Genomic DNA, 18,222 nt, shown 5'->3' with positions numbered 1-18,222 from the left:
AAACCCACAAAAATAGTTAAGCACTCAATAGACATATTTCCCAATCTGAAATAATATTTTATTCCTTTTCTGCTTAATAGTGTAAGACAGTTTGAATCCTGTAATTTAGCACTGCGTGGGGTTTTCGTCAGACAGTGATACAATCCGGTTTCACTCCCTCTTTTACTGTCACCTTTTTGACCCTCTCTAAATCTTGAGAGCAGCAGCAGCAATCTAAGATAAGATAAGTTTTGTTTTGTCACATGCACAGTTATACAAAGTACATTGAAATGTATTTTTGTACCTGCAGCCAGTAGTAAAAAAGGTACTACAGTAAAACGGTAATAGAATGTAATATAAAATATAGACTGTAAACTTAAAGGGGGTAGCTTGTGTAAATACACATACACATTTACAGTGTTTGAAAACGGCTATGTGACTAACGTGCAGTGGTATTTAGGTCCAGTTTAAGGCTCAGAGCTGAGCAGACGGATGGCATGTGGATAGAAGCTCTTATTCAGCCTCTTAGTCTTTGTCCTCACGCAGCGGACACGCCGGCCTGGTAGGGAGAAGACAGAGTGTCCGGGGTGACTGGGCTGTTCCAGGATCTTCTTGACCCTTAACCTGCAACGTTATGAGGATTTAGTAATTTAAGAGCTTGGCACTGTGACCAGTAGTTGCTGAAGAAGCAAAGTCAGAGGTCCACAGGATATATTAGATGTCCTGGACATTTATCATTTCTGGAAAATGTCTTATAGAATAGGTTGCCCTTAAGTAAGTCTGGTATGAAAATCAAAGGTCTACCTCCAGGGCTTCGGTTGACCATTCCTGAACTTATTCCCATTCCCATTAGTCTTAGCTAATCATTGTGTTCATTAGCAAAAGTTAGCATGTTACGAGACAGTGCTACAGCAAGATAGATGTCACTGCAAATAAACCTGCATTGCCACAGTGAACATGTTATCCAAACTTGGGAAGAACCATTCTTGACGTAACCCTTAGCTTTACTGAAGAGCTAGTGTGGTGGCTCTCACTGTCGCCATCTTGGCATCTTGCCCGACTTACTCCTGAGCATATTTCTGTTACTAAGGTGGCAAGTATTGTCTACCAACATGCAAGCTAGCCACATAGCTACCCCAATGACTGAAAATAAAGATGGTGTTACCATGATGTTACCCATAGGTTAAAAGAGTGGTTTTGAAGCTCAGTGTGGTTGCTCTGGCTGTCACCATCTTGGCAAGGCCAGACTAACTCCTGAGCATATTTCTGTTATTAAGGTGGCAAGTATTGTCTACCAACATCCAAGCTAGCTATATAGCCACTTCACTGACTGAAAATAAAGATCAACGAACCCTCTACGACATTACCCATAGCTGATAGGGTGGTTTTGAAGCACAGTGTGGTTGCTCTGACTGTCACCATCTTGGCAAAGCCATGCTAACTCTTGAGGAGATTTCCATTACAAAGGTGGCAAGTATTGTCTACCAACATGCAAGCTAGCTACATAGCTACCCCACTGACTGAATATAAAATTTGATGAACCCTCCAGTGGTTTTGAAGCTCAGTGTTGTGACTCCGGCTGTTGCCATCTAGCCCCCAGATTAATTCAAGAATGGGCAAAAAAAGGTGGAGCATGACTGGAGCCCAGGGAGAGGTCACTCGAAGAGATCGCGCCATTAATTATGCGTAACTGTAAGCCGTGAAAAAATCTATATGAGTGAGTTATGTAAAGATTAACCCCCATACAGACTTGTGCTCTATGGGGATTGACTCACTTTTGGCGCTAGCCTCAAGTGGCTATTAGTAGAACTGCAGTTTTTGGCACTTTCACGTTGGCTTCCTCTTCCAGCCCCAGAGATTACAGCTGTGGTTGAATTTGACCCATAGAACAAAAAATACTCACCACTCATTACATGACTGTTTTTATGTTCCTGTTTCATCACTTAGGGTATTTTCACATTCCTTATCTTTTCTTTTTTTTAAATTTTGCTTTTTCTTCCTCATCCTTCATCGCTCAGGTGGTTTGATAAATCGTTCTCCATTGTGATCTACAAGAATGGGAAGAGCGGGCTGAATGCAGAGCACTCCTGGGCCGATGCACCAACAGTGGCTCACCTCTGGGAGGTGCGTGTTGCTTTCGTTTTTATATTTCAAAAGACGGATCTATTGCACGGTCTGTTAAGAAATCTTGCCAGTGGGGGAGATGCATTGCCAAGAAGTGGCTGTGTTTACAGAATGGACAGCAGCAGAGACAAAGGGCAGCCCAGGACATTATATAGCCACATAGCTGTGGACATTCCCACAGCTGCTGGAGCCTGTTTAATGATGCATTAAAAAAACGTAAACTCAGTATGGGGGACATAGTATAAAGATTTGAAACATCTGTGTGAGCTGAGTGGAAATTCCCAGATTGGTCAATCTTCATCTTAAGCTTCCAGAAGTTCCACCCTCCCCCATGTGTCTGTGTTTCTTTGCAAGTGTCAGTGGTTGACCTGGAAATAAAGCACAGAACATGAAATGCGTTGATCCGTAGCGACATGGGGCGTTGGGTATTGACAGATGTTACTAGACGATGAGAAAACTAAGTTCTTTCTGAAAATATGCTTTGGCTTACGCTTGATTAAAGCTGCTTAAACAGCTACTGTCATTTGTCTTTGTCCAGTTTAGAATTACTACAGAACTGAGAGGTAATAATTCCATTTTAAAGGTTGGCTTTAGATTGGTTAATATGATATAGCGTTGGCGTTATAACTCCGCGACTGCATTAAGTCAAATAAACAGGTATAAGCACTGTCAACGCTGATATAGTGTGGTGAGGGTAGCTCCTTAAGGTTAATGGTTTTAGACTAATTTCCCTTCATTTGTTTTTCCAGTACACATTGGCCACAGATGCCTTCCAGCTGGGCTACAATGAGGACGGTCACTGTAAAGGCACAGTGGACCTCTCTCTACCCTACCCTCAGAGGCTTGCCTGGGATATTCCCTCAGAGGTACGACCCCACGGTGGGATTTTGTATTCGTGTCCCCACACTCACTCATTATGTCTGTAGTTATTACCACGCAGCAGTCTGAAATATAGTATATTTTACTTGCACTGTCAGTGTTAGGGAGGAATTTATGGTGATGCCGATGAAGAAGAAGAAGCACCAGAGTCCTGTATGTCTTATTGCCTGAAGGAGTTTATTTAGGCCCGTATACGAGGAGAACAGAAGCTTCGTCATCATAAGTGCATGAGTCCACCTCAATTCTAAGGGACAAACGGTGAACTCAGATTCTTATACTAGAAAGGTGGACTGAGGCAGCAAAGGGGAGATGTGTCAATATCCCATTGGCTATTATACATAAACATGAAGATAAGGACTCACACCAACTAGGAAATACAAATTGTCAGACAGTGATGGAGGACGTTATCATCCAACTCTACAGCTGTGCCTGTAGACAGCCAGACAGTGAGATGGAAGGCGCCAAAAGAGGGACCATGGCCTTGGCATTTTCCTCAAAGAGAAAATAGGGCAGATAACTGACCCCAACAGTAATCTAACATTAACCACACAAACTATCCATAGGGAAGAGAAATTATTCTCTAACAGTCAGTACTCGTTGCCACACATCATAAGACTATGCAGGGCTGCGTATGACATGCAGTGTTTCCCACAGATTTGAAAGTAATGTGTGGGGGGGGGGGGGGGTATTGGATAGGGTATGTGCATGAGGACTGCCCTGTGTCTGACCGATGGGGGGGGGGGGGGGTTCCTAATTCCTAAAGCTTAATAATTAAAAAAACAGTTAATAATTGGTTACACAGAACTTTATTACATTAATTTTAACACCCTATATATACCGTAATTTCCGGACTATAAGGCGCACCTGAATATAGGCCGCACCAGTTAAATTTTGTGGAAAATGCAGATTGTTCCATATATAAACCGAACCCGACTACAAGCCGCATCCGACTACAAGCAGCACCCTAAGCCGCTGGTGTTTTAATGTTTAATTACCGTAAGGGTTTCTTCTACCACGGAGGGGATTGTCGGGACAGAAATGACTGTTTGGAAATGCAAAGCGTCCCATTTATTTACATTTGAGAAACACAATAAATCTTTCAATCAAACAATCAAACAATCAATCAATCGATCAAACTTTCACACATTTGACATTACAAACAGCATTCGTGCAGTGCACAAATAATACAACGGTGCGCTCCTAGCGCGCTTCCTGCAGTCATAGTACCGTAGTAGTGCAGTAGCTATACCAAAAAACAAAGCTTACAACGCTTGATGAGGCAATAACGTTAAATGGCTAAATTTAATTTGTTTGTAAAAGTGCTTGCCTGTAACACGGCAGCAAAAGTGCAGTAACCCGGCTGCTCAACAAAATAACCAGCATCTTTTTCGAAAACAGCCAACACAGCAGTAAAGGTGCAGTAGCACGGCCGTTTACTGTATCAAAATAACCAGCCTACTATACCAGAAAAGTCAGTCAGATCGATCGCCTTTAACTTAAAAGCAGCTGTCGTACTGCATTTGGACTCACTTGGTTTGTTTTGCTCTCGTTACCTGGCGCGAACTGTCTGTCTCGCTCTTGCGCTTCCATGATAGTTCGCCCCTGGTGACCGTTAGCTGTAAAAATCCATGATTCGTTGTATAAACCGCAGGGTCCAAAGCAAGTGACAAAAGTTGAATCTGTGGCGCCACAGATTCGTTTATGTGTGGGAAACGCTGACATGCAACCAGCCCACTTGAGCAGTCCTGCAGCCAAGAGTCCTGCCAGGTTATTTCTTCAGGCTGGCTGAAGTCATGTTCCTTCCAAAAACATTACCATTCCATTGGAAAAATATATTTTCCCACATTGATTCAGACGGCGTTGTTTGGCTTCGACCATGTTTCTCTGACCGACAGAAGGGCCCATTTCTGAAACATGGCTCACTTGAATATTGTTTATCCTAGATCAGTGGTCGCGTTAACCCTCTGGGGTCTATAGTATAATTGGCCGTTTTTTAATACTTTTGGTTATACCATTATTTTTCATCTTAAAAACAGTTTACCTTGCCTTGTTGGGTGTCATTCTTTTCAGCAAAACCTCACATGTGTGATTTTACAGTTATTTTTTCATTCTGACATACTGTTTTAACACAGTGGACCTAAAACCACACTAAAAACATAAAATCCAAGTAGGAAAAACCTAGATTTTTCACGGTGAAAACCACAACCATATTTAACGAACCATTTTTATAACTTAGAATGCAATCTAAACTGTAAATTTCAAAAGTTTATATAAAAATTTAGCAAACAACAAAGTTATTTACAACTATTTACAACCATTTGCAAAACTATCAGGCGTCACAATAAGTAATGTCTAATAAGTAAGGTACGTAAATAAGTAAAGTCACAAATGTCTCAAATCTCAAAACTTGCTTCTCTCTCTCTTTCACCGTCGTCACTCCATACATTGTATATAGCGTCACTCCCACAAAATTCACTCTTCCTTATCAACCATTACCATATAATTTTCTGATTGGCTGATGTGATGCATTTTTCCACCAATAGGAAAGAGGGTGTCATGTTTTTTTTTTTTGTTTTCTTTTTTTTTCTCGATCACCTGAAGCCGGCTAGTGCTCTCCTCTTGCTAGCGTTTTCCTTTTCACCGTATCTTCCTGTGCTAAACGCGCACCAAACATAGTGACAATATTCAGGAAAAAGCATGCCATATTTCACTTGGCCTATCAGCACCATTTAAAAACTGGTATATAGGCTGAAGTTAGCACTTTATACACAAATTGAAATGGAGTCTCAGTGAGACTTCGTCTTGCTGCTACATCGTCGTAAACTGGTCATGTGATTTTTAACCGAATATTTTCCGTCATTGACCCTTTTTTTTTTTTTTTTTTAAACTGTGATGGAAAAATCTGAAGGCCACCTGTCATTTTGACAGATTGCAATTCACACCCCTGACCACTTGGTGGCGAGTGATGTTATTAATTGGCTCTCGTCTCTAATCGCAGTTTGCGTTCCAAACATCGCGGAACTTTTGTCAGTGCACGATTTCCTGGTACACCGATTACACTGATGCACACGTCAGAGCTCGGCTAACCGTAGACATATATACAATTTGCATACCACCGAAGCACTTCAACAATACAGTGCCATAAGAGCTTAGCGCTAGCAGTCCCGGTCCGAGTACGAACAAGATGTGTCCCAAACTTTTTTATTTTTTATTTAAATGCTATTGAATATGTCATTATCATTTTAAAAAATTAAAGTGACGGGTAAAAATAGATTATGACGGGATTTTTATGAACCTGTCAGTCAAAATGACGAAAAAGTCTAGCGCAACCTCCGTCCTAAATGCACCCAGAAAGGATTATTAAAAACCAATGAAAGGTTTATACCACACCTCACACTCTGAAAATCCGGAGTTAATGAAATGTCTGCACATGGAATAAGGTCGTGCCTTTTTTTACAGTTCATCATTAAATTGCCATTTCCAGTTTTGGATTTGGCGACAATTAGCGGCAGCCTGTGCAGTTCGTATACATGAATACTAAACAAAATGCCGTTGAGACGTGACTTTCTATCGACAAATTTATGTAAGGTTAAATAAATTATTAGCAAATTTAACTGTTCTAGCTAGCTCTTTGAGTTTAGCTAGCTCACGTTACGTTTGGAGTCTCTTCCTTCAGGTTTTGACGAACTCCCAACAGTAATGTCTCATTTCTCCGTTGGGTTAAATTCAGCACAGAGCACCTGAGCGCCCAGCGTGTGGGGAGGGGACGGAGGAAGTGATGCTTTCGGGAGCAACGTTAAATAGTCAATGCTGTATAAAAAAATATGTGTAGTAGCAGAGCAACCACAGTCCAGTTGTTTCCTCGCAGGGTACATACAACCAGGGCTTGACGCTTAGCATTTTCCCAAGTAGCACGTGTGCTACTAAGTTGAAAAATCTAGTAGCACACAAATAATTTTAGGGGCACGATGAAAAGTAACCAAATAATGTGTTTTTCTTTAATAAAGTGATATGAGGTCAACGAGGAGGCATTTATAAGCAAAACAAATAAATTCATAGCTTTTTAAGTTTTAGTTATATTCTCTACAGAGTGTAGAGAGAATAATACTGTAACAACTCATGTATTGTCAGTTATTTATAGGTGCAAATGTGCACAGTGCAACTGAGACGGTATCAAAACAGCAAGTAAAATTCTCCAAAAAGTGCAGAGAATAATACTGTAGTACTGACAACAGACTTAAGCTTATTTGGCCTGTGTTATCACATAGAACATTCATACAGCAGGCAGGGTTCACAATGCCTATGTGATTTACTGTGTTTCACTAAATTATCTCGTTTGAAGTTCGCGTTGCCTGTGACATAAACGGACTTTCCAGCTGCTTGCTTCTGCGCTTTGCAGTACTTACAATAATTCGTTTTCGTAAAGGAGCCACAGGAATGTTTTCTGCCAGTCAGCATTAAACCTGTACTTTCACATTAATTGTCATATTAATTGTTGCTACAGTGTTAAAAGCTCTATCCATCTTTGCTTTTACTTTTATCAAGAAAAATTGGTGCACTGCACCTTTAGAAAAATAGCGCTGTCTCTTTAAGAAAGACGGTAGTCTTGATTGTTGATTGTTGTTGAAGTTGTGCGTGGCTGTGGATTTATGCCGCTGAACTGAGGGTATGTTGCAAATATAAAGTAAAAAATAAGTAAAGATGAACGTTTGTCTTGCTGTTTGTTTTGGAGTTGCAACGGATGAATGTTTTAGACTAAAATTTCAATGGCACGCGATCTACCCGCACTACCTTCGAGATCTACCGGTCGATCGCGATCGACGTAATGAGCACCCCTGCCATAGATACTCCCTCTGCCTTTAACCGTCTTCCGCAGCACGTCGCCAAGCACGCTCACTACGTGTAAATCACGTATTTTTTCAGCTGAGGCTGCATTCAAGTGCACAACCAGCCACAACCTCCAAACGTCAGCAACACATCATAAAACATTTATTGAACGGTAAAATTCGGTAGTCGCACAAGTGCTACTAATTGCATTTCACTATTCGCACTGAACTATTTTTACTAGCATTTGCGACGAGGTGCTCGCACTGTCGAACCCTGCATACAACCTGTCACTGAAAGAGCTTCTCTGGTTCGATTAAGATAAAAAACCAGACTCAAACCAGATCTCGTAGTTTTTTTTTTTTTGTTTTTTTTCCCATTAATCAAACCAAAACTGAAAGTTGGCTCCTACTAGTAGTGATAAATAAACTGGGAACGTATCCACACACACACCAGCTACTCGAACACAGACTATGATAAATAATTGCACAGTTCTTTTAGCAGTCGCTGTTCAGAGCAGCTGTCTAACCTTAAATGCAAGCCTCTTCCGTTTTGTATTCCGATGCCGGGCTGTGCATGTTCCACCAATTCAGTTCAATTCAATTTTATTGAACAGCAATAAAACGATAGCAACGATAACAATATAAATCGTCTCACAAACCCTCACGCTTTACAAAACCCGGGCTAAAACCCCCAGAGCAAGCCTGAAGGCGACGGTGGGAAGGAAAAACTCCCTTTTAACAGGAAGAAACCTTGAGCAGAACCCAGCTCATATGAAGGGACCCTTCAATAACCCCCAGCCTTATTCCAAACACCTTTTAATAGATTGTTATTGCGCCACTGCTATCGGAATTATCAACATCATGGGGATATGCAATAAAACAGGAGCGAGATGAATGCCATTACTAAAGCAAGAAACTCGCTTAGAACATTTCACAAAGTCGCACCAGCGCCACATACATCAAATCCAACAGAAGCGTCAATGTCGGCCCAATAAAATGGCAAAAATATACATAAAAGATGTAAATATAATTCATTTACCAAGTCAACCAAGGGTAGCGCTCATAGTTGCTGACCTGAAAGTTTCCCCGACTGGGTCAGGCTAGCTAGCTCCGGGGATTGGGCGGACTTTGAAGGAAAGTCCTCACTCAAAAGTCAAATCCAACAGAAGCATCAATGTCGGCCCAATAAAATGGGAAAAATATACATAAAAGATGTAAATATAATTCATTTACCAAGTCAGCCAAGGGTAGCGCTAATAGTTGCTGACCTGAAAGTTTCCCCGACTGGGTCAGGCTAGCTAGCTCCAGGGGTTGGGTGGACTTTCCTTCAAAGTCCGCTGTGAAATGTCTTTCTAAGAAGATCTGCAACCACATCAATAGCCTCTCCTCCTTCCGCCATCGTGAATTCAAAAAATAGCTGTCAAAACGTTAACGGGGACGATTTGCTTGTACAGCTCGCAACAGATGGACATGAACCGCTAGCTTGGCTTAAACGGAGCGGCTCCAATTGGAGGACGCGAAAACACTGACGCCACCGTAGGCCACAGAGAAGGCCTAAGAATACGAACTTCAGGTGTGATTTATTAAAGGAACAGTGTCATTATAAGGTGTTTAAAGCTTCAGCCGCCTGCAGTTTTCATTGTGAAGGCCCAGACGGAATTCTTTTGACTCCGGCAACACGCGATGGCTAAAATATGATTGGAAAAAGGCTCTAATGCCTAAGCTACGCTGCCAGAAGCACCGCAGCTGAGAGAAAGACAAGACATAAAATAAAAAGAAGAGGTCATTGGGAATAATTTTGTAAGATTAATGGAAAAATATTAAAATGTAAGTCAGTGATTTTGCCACGGGGAAATTTAGACGCAGACTCAAAGAGACTCGAGAGGTGAGGCGCGTATTAAACCTCCCGAATGGCTTACAGATTCATAACAGACAAACTAATTTAAATATTGTCCCGTAGTGTGTCTGTGTGTGTGTGTGTTGCTTCGTTATCTTCAGATCATAGCGTGCATGCAGGGGTTGTTTCAGGTTACTCCTGTAACTCCTGTAGTCAATGATTCTCCGCTTGCTCTGTCTCCAGCTCAACATTCACCTATAATCTTAAAGTAAGTCAAGATAGAAGCAGTATAGATTTTATTACATTTAAGTCCTGAGATGATGGCTACCATCACTAAAGGGAAGAAGAGAATTTCCTTCAATACTCGGGGATAAATTAAAGGATTAATTATTGTTATTACTATTATAATTATTGATGCAAGGCACCACATTTAATCATTAACACGTCCGCACCTTTCATTTACCATGTCACAGAGTTCACTGAAGAGGCTGAAGTCACCATGGAGACCAAATTTCAGGCCGAGCAGAGCGTGACTTGTGTTTTTGTTTATTCCACACCTACACCGACCAGCCATTCACACACACACACACACACACACACACACTCCTTGATGGCAGCAGCCATCCACAGCAGTATGCACACACACAAAAATGCTTTAGAAGCAACTCAAAATTCCAAATTCACTAGATCCCAAACTGATCAAGTATCTGTGGGATGATCCACAGAGGCCCCTCCCCCATCAACCCATAGCACCTAAAGGCCCCCCCCCCCCCCCACTAGCAACATCCTGTTCCCAGACACCACAGGACACACTCAAAAGGCCCATGTCCATTCTCTGATGAGTCACAACTGTTTTTGGAGGCATAAGGGAGACCTACACAATATTAGGAAGGTGGTCATAATGTTATGCCTGATGCATTGTTAACTTGGCGCCAGATAACCTGGTGCCTTTGTGGAATAGAGATATAAGACATGTTTATTGGTCCCACGTATGGTATTTCCATGTCACAGTTTGGCAAAAATATACAAAAAATAACAAATGACACTCTGAAAAATATATAGAGAAACAGAAATATAAAGACATTCTGTATTTACACTGTGGTGGATGGAAAACTTTGCAAATAAATAATTGCTAAAACTCTAACAACCATGAGACGGTGAGGTAGCGATTTGTTCAATATAAGGCAGTGCAATCAAAAAACAGGTGGGTTATTTTTTGACTCAGGCTGGAATTGTGCAACCTTTTGGCAGCTGGAATGAAGAACCTGCGGTTAGCGTTCCTTCTTGCCGCGTGGACGCAGCGGGAGGTGAACAGAAGCCAAACCGCTACGCATTACAGCACAATGAACTTATTTCCTTCGCAAATAACCTTTGAGGAAGATCAATTTCAGTCACAAACAGAAACAACTCCAGTTATCTCGGGGATAATTTAAGATGCAAAGATCACCGCAAGTAGCAGCTACCAAAATGTCAATTGAATGTCAGCGGAAGTTGGAAACAATTGAAGGATTTTGGACCCAATTCGGCCTTCCTTTTTTGCAGAGGTGTGGCAGTGCACGGGGACTACAGCGCCAACAATTTAGTTTCTTGAGCAACGCAGACAAGTAGGTCAGGATTGATCAGTCAGGGTGAGCAACATGCCGAGTCATTTTCTAAAGCAGAACTGGTGGAGATTTGTTTTCCACCGTCCACGTCGGTGTAATACTGCATGTGCTTAATACTAGACTTTAATGAACATCCTGATCGCTGGAACCGCTTCACAGATGTCATGAGCCACATTTTCGTCTGTCTTTTATACCGCTGTCGTTTCCTTTGGTCCATCATTCCATTTTTCATCTTGCATACTGTGCGCACACACATTCCTTTCATTTGCAGCGGGAATGTCCAAAATATTTTGGACACCCTCTGGTATCCTGAAAGAGAGGAAAGAAAAATATTTTCCTTCCTAATCACCTCCCCCAAGCTGCAGAAGCAAGGAACACACGTTTCCCAGGTTTCTGCACACGTTTGAAATGGCCGTTTGTTGATACTCGGCCGTTTTAAACCCTGAAACTGAGTTGAACCTGCAGAATTTACTGCCACTTAAAACCACTTGACGCTGATTATTGCAAGAAGTGCGCCAGACCTTGAGTACTGTGGTGGCTGGCACCGGGCAGTTGCGGAGCCACTCGGGCCATTTTGGGTAGTAGCCAGAGAAGAGTGGCCTGAGACAAGCTATGGGCTCTGTGCTGCAGCTCAGTGTGCCAAGTTTATTCTGGACAGTTCGTGCAAAGTATCTGCCCACATCATTCTCTACGGTGGAGACAAAGCGTCACAATGTCAGAATTTTCCAACCACTATTAACCGGAAATCACTGCCTACGCTGCTCTGTCGACTGTCTTTGTCTGTTTAGTGTAGTATCACTTCCTCCAGACTGCAATAGTCGGCAATCTTATATCTCTGACTGTCGTATGACTCCCAGCATGGCGCTTAAGGACTTGAAACTCTTCACTGACTAGAAATCCGGATACAAGTAGGGACGCAGTACCTGCATTTGAGCCCTTGCCAATACTGAGGACTGATATGAGTACGCAAATAATGCCATTAACTATGTCTGTGAAGGTACTCGGCCGTGTGATTTATTTCCATCAGATATTGTTTATTCTGTGACTACACCTCTAAATTGGCGGAACTTACATCTGAATACTCAATGATATATTTTTCTTAATCATGACGTTGCCATCTTTGATCAGACCACCAGCAGACTGCCTACATGATGGCTGGAGGGTTTCACAGCAGGATATTTGCAGCATTTTAAATTAAAGCAGTGGTTCTCAATTATCTTCTGTCATGGGAGGGTTGCTGGCACCAGTCGCTGGATGCTGGCACCAGCATTCAACACCTTATCATCAAAACAGATTGATAAAATGAGCTGACATAACATCTGCGACAACATAAAACAATTTCCAAATCCTTCACTGGGATGTCGCGCAGGTTTTATTCGCGTTTTGTGATGTGGTGGGCAACTTTGCACGGGGCTAACGGTGCTTTTTCATTTACTGATGCTGCACTCACAAAAGTGCGAGTGGCCTGTTGGCGTTACCATCCGTCAGCTCTGTACACCGGTGTTCTTGTGTACTTCTACTGGGCTGGAATAAAGACATTAATACTGAAAGTCCACCCTGGGGGTGCGCCCCACTATTTGAGAAGTACTGAATTGAAGCAACTGCCTACATATAGCAACAAATAGCCTAACAATGAACTCTCTCCGCCCCCAGTGCGTCGGGTCATGCGCTTTATTCCCATCAGATATTGTTTATTCTGTGTTGTCGCTGGTTGCTGGCACCAGCGTTCAACACGAGATAACATCTGCGACAGCATAAAACAATTTCCAAGGTCAGTTCAATAACTAAGTTTTTTTTTTTTTTTTTCGCGCTTTGCGATATGGTGGGCAACTTTGCACAAGGCTAACGGTGTTTTTTCATTTACTGATAGTACGCTCACAAAATGAGTGGCCTGTTGGCGTTACCGTCCGTCACCTCTGTACACCGGTGTTCTTGTGTACTTCTACTGGGCTGGAATAAAGACATTAATACTGAAAGTCCACCCTGCCCCCCTGGGAGGGGGTGCGCCCCACTATTTGAGAAGTACTGAATTAATGCAACTACCTACATATAGCAACATATACCTAACAATGAAATCCCCCCCGCCCCCAGGCAGCATTTCCGGTGCGTCAGTCGTGTGCTTTATTTCCATCAGATATTGTTTATTCTGTGACTACACCGATAAATTGGCGGAACTTACATCTGAATATTCAATGATATGTTTTTCTTGATCATGACGTTGCCATCTTTGATCAGACTACCAGACTGCCTACATGATGGCTGGAGGGTTTCACAGCAGGATATTTGCAGCAGACCATATTCAACGCTGACATTTTAAAGCAGTGGTTCTCAATTATCTTCTGTCATGGGCAACTGGTGCCAGCAACCCTAACCTAACCCTAACCCATCCCCCAGACAGCATTTCCAGTGCGACGGATGTCTGTTAATGGTTCTTTTCTGTTTATAAATAATCTCACGCTCTTACAATAACTTTGTTTATCTCTTATCAGCACAGATAAGCAAACTGCCTTCTCCTAAATGATTGATTATGCCCTAATGTATGATTCTCTATTGCACCAATTCATTGCTTTTTCTGCGAGCGCTCACTGGTGAACGGTGATGCTGGCAGGGGGCTCGTGCTTGGATGAGAATATTCCCAGGGCCCTCTTCGGCTCTATGAGAAACTGTAACATGTAGTGCATGCCATTGCAGGTGGAAGTACGCTCGCACAGTGTCGGACAGATACCCGATGCTGGTATTGGCATCTCCGAAACCAGTAACATTAGTTTTGTCTTTCATAACTCAGCAGAACTTAATCAATCAGCTTGTTTGTAGCTTAACACTAGTAAAACAGTTGAATTTCAAGTGCAGCACTTTTTCCTTTGGAGAACATCAACCGCCTTCAAGAAGACACGGTAGGCCGTAAACTTTATCTCAATATCAAGCCCTGTTCCGCACCGGATGGGTGCCTACATGATGACTTGAAGGTTTCACAGCAGGGTATTTGCAGCAGACACTTTTCCATAATCAAGTCTGACATTTTAAATTAAAGCAACTACCTACATATGTCAACAAATAGTCTAACAGTGAAACCCCCCCCGCCCCCAGACAGAATTTCCAGTGCGTCGGTTGTCCATAGATGGTCCACTTCTGGTTGTGCTGTAAATAATCTCACGCTCTTACTCTTTGTCTTCACTGAGTCTGCTTTCTTCAGCACAAGTAAGAAAACTGTGCCAAAATGAAGGATTTTGACCTCGTATGCTTTTGCATAGCACAGATTGAACTCATTGCTACTAGCTAAGTATACTGTTTTACTGAACCTGCAGCTAATTTTCAACTCCGTAAGCAAAGGGTCAGCGTAGTAATGAAGCTCCTCTTGCCACATCTTGTGCACACTCTCACCACTAAATCAAATGTGTCTTCCCAAGTCTGAGCTGCTCTACTTGCCTTCAACAGTTCATGGCTCTGTCCTAGTTTCTACCGATTATGCAACAAATTAACGAGTTAACCGAGTTTGGTCATTTGCTCACTGACACAGGATGACTAAATATTTAGTGACATAACATTCCCAAGTGGTGGCAATGACTCTCATGTAGAAGCTGTTTCTGCCGATTATGCAATAGTGCTTTAGAGTTTGAAGGAGTACTGATAATCTGAAATGAATCTCTTTGTGATCACTGCCTCCCTGTTTGTACTGTGAACTGGATAAGAAATTTAAAGTGAGACTGTTCGCACAACACAGTGTGGCCATGCGAGACAAAGAATGGATTAGTAATAAAGTAAATGAATGTAAATGAATGAATGAAACAGATTTTTGGACGGTTGACAGTTAGTCGCGGGTAGATCCTTGTATATTTCCAACCAGAACATATATAAACATTTTAAGTATCGACGGAGCTGTCGATACTGAAAATGTAGTGACATAATACTTTCAAGAGGCAGCGATAAGTTTCATGTTGAAACAGTTACTGCCAATTAAATAGTGCTCCCTGGTCTGAAGGAGTAATGCTAACTTGAAATTAATCTCTTTGTGATAGCTGTCCTCCTGTTCTGTTTGTCTTGTCAGATGGAAAGGAATTTAAAAGGGAGACTGTTTTCTAAAGACGAAGAGTAAATGAGTGACCGTGCTGATACAGTATGACTCAAGATTTAGTGGCACAATATTCTGAAGAGGTAGTGATAAGTTTCTCACGAGGTAACGATAAGAAGGCGTTGGCCTGTCGGCACAATAAAACAAGGCCAAGGTTAGGACCTTAGACGAAATTACATGTAAGGGAGTGAAATCGGCTGCTTTTAACCAGCTGACGTACTGTTGGCGGCGTTTTCTACATACGCAGAATGAAACACTGTCTGGAGGTGGGGGGGATTTCATTGTTGGGCTATTTGTTGACATACAAAAAAAAAGGTCACACACTTATATTTTAAAAGATTCTCAGTGGGGTTAAGGTCTGGACTCTGTGGTGGCCAAACCATGTGTGAAAATGATGTCTCATGCTCCCTGAACCACTCTTTCACAATCTGAGCCCCATGAATCTTGACATTGTCATCTTGGAATATGCCCGTGAACATCAGGGATGAAAAAAATCCATTGATGAAATAACCTGGTCATTCAGTATATTCAGGTAGTCAGCTTTGGCACATAATGTTGCTGAACCTAGACCTGAGCAACTGCAGCAACCCCAGATCATAGCACTGCCCCCACAGGCTTGTACAGTAGACACTAGGCATGATGGGTGCATCACTTCATCTGCCTCTCTTCTTACTGTGATGCCCCCATCACTCTGGAACAGGGTAAATCTGGACTCAATGGAGTCCAATCTTTATGCTCCCTAGCAAACTGAAGCCTTTTTTTTCCCAGTTAGCCTCACCGATTAGTGGTTTTCTTAAGGTTACACAGCTGTTCAGTCCCAATCCATTGAGTTCCCTTCACATTGTACTTGTAGAAATGTTCTTACTTTCACTATTAAACATAGCCCTGAGTTCTACTGTTGTTTTTCTTCAATTTGATTTCCCCAAACGTTTAAGTGATCACAGATCACATTTCTTCCTCAAAGATGATGGTTCTCCACTATCCTTCCAGTTTTTAATAATGCGTTGGACAGTTCTTAACCCAATTTTAGTAGTTTCTCCAATCTCCTTAGACGTTTTCTCTGCTTGATGCATGCCAATGATTTGACACTTCTCAAACAGACTAACATATTTCTTTGTGTCTTTAGACATGGTTTTTTAAGAAATGAGAAGCTACTCATTGCATCAGTTGGGGTTAAATAACTTGTTGCCAGCTGAAAGATAATCACCCATGCAGTAATTATCCAAAAGGAGGCTGATATCTATTTGCTTAGTTAAATCCAGGTGGTGACTTATTTTCTTGGCCAGGCAGGTCGTTACTTTTAATTAAAAATATCCCATTATGTACCCAGCTGTAATGGATCAACAATCTGTGAGGTTGATAGTGCTGTAAAGCTTACATTCTACAGGAAATAACTATCCCTTGAAAGTAGTTGCCAAAGTAAAATTGCCATGCTTACAGTGCAGTCAGTGATTACAAATAGAAAAACCTAGAAATGGTAAAGAAGACGACATTATCTAAGTTGTGTTTTTGTGCCAAGTCATGTTTTGTCTGTCAATAAGACCCTTGAACCAGTAATCCAGTAAGACTGTTTGGCAGTAAAGAGCAAAACTTAATATAGTAACAGGAGCTAGAAAATAAATGTGTTGGTTCTCAGACTCGGATAAGGATCAGCGTCATAGAAGGGAATCCACGATGAAGGTAGGATATGAACAGGATCCTGTAACGTCTATCCGAGTGGTGCAGATGGGCTGATAAGAGCAGATGGTGGGGAGTGGGGTGGCCAGACAGACAGAGGGGCTTGAACTGCAATACATTAAATTAGAGAAAGGAAACTTTCTGGACAGATTGCATCAGAGAATGGTTTGCGAACAGATCGCTTGAGGAGAGTTGTGTTGTGGAAAATGAGAATAAGTGAGTTTGCAAGTGTGGGAAAGGGGAAGCAGTGTAGTGAATGGAGCAGTAGAAACAGTCCCAGCATTTTAAAACAACATGATAGACGAAACATAACCAAGATTGCACTTTGATGTTACTGAATACTTGAGGTTGCACAATATCAGATTTATTTATTTTTTTTAAAGCCAACTGTTTGGATGTGATGAAAGTGGAGTTGATACCGACTAGTCGCTGATGACGTCACTAATAAAAACACAGTAGAAAATAATGCTTTAAGACAATGAAACCTGTATTCTTGACCTGAATACAGATGCTGGGAACAGACAGCTCTAGTGCTACATACTGTGTGCTGCAGATATGTATAGCCTGTATAAAAACAGGCAGCAACTCAGCACCATCAGTAGCATATAACAGTACTCCACTGCTGGAAGATGGCAAAGATACCCTCTGAAGCCTTCTCTGTGTACTGCAGCAAGACGTTTGGTGAAGCTGTTAATTGAGTGCTGTCGAGAGGATTTGGACCGTTCCTTTGCTAGCGTTAGCGGATGTCTTTTCACATGCATTGCAGTAGAACTTTTGTTGTATTTCAGGGCTGACGTTTCACGGTAGTATGGGCTTCATCTTTAGTGAAGTATTTCCACACACTTGATGAACCGCTGCTAGTTTGCTGCAGTGACCCACTGGGCTCCTCAACTGTCTTCTCATGAGGCATCCATGTTGGATTTAATAGTCTGGGAGTTACCTCTTTTTACTAGATAATCGTTTTTTTAATAAACTACAGACATGAGGTTAAACAAGAAGAAATTAAGTAGTGAGGGTTTTCGTAAATGTGCATTCACAATTGACCGAGGTTGTGCTCTAATGTTTTTGAGGAGAGACCTTCATCAACACAACAGCCTTGTGTGTCTAGTGTGACCTTGCCTTTCACACAGTTGTCAGCTTAGGCCTGTGACTGTGTTCACTGACAAGTTACAGGAACGATAACAAGTACCTCCCAATCCATTTCCTTACCTTTCACACAGAGTGACG

General features: G+C 41.9%; 1 protein-coding gene across 2 annotated transcripts in view; it reads left to right on the top strand.

Moving 5' to 3' along the window:
- cpt1a2b (carnitine palmitoyltransferase 1A2b) overlaps window positions 1-18,222 on the top strand; it is a 73,403-nt gene that overhangs the window by 30,588 nt on the left and 24,593 nt on the right. For both annotated transcript variants that reach the window (XM_084571530.1, XM_084571531.1), the window contains 2 exons: window positions 1,998-2,103; window positions 2,853-2,969. In XM_084571530.1, the coding sequence (XP_084427656.1) occupies window positions 1,998-2,103; window positions 2,853-2,969 (223 nt within the window). The remainder of the gene's footprint in view (window positions 1-1,997; window positions 2,104-2,852; window positions 2,970-18,222) is intronic.

The sequence above is a fragment of the Chelon labrosus genome, assembly GCF_963514085.1.
Source record: "Chelon labrosus genome assembly, chromosome: 21".
NCBI classification, from domain to species: domain Eukaryota; kingdom Metazoa; phylum Chordata; class Actinopteri; order Mugiliformes; family Mugilidae; genus Chelon; species Chelon labrosus.
Note: the sequence above shows the minus strand (reverse complement) of the source record. Positions and strands in the feature narration are given on the sequence as shown.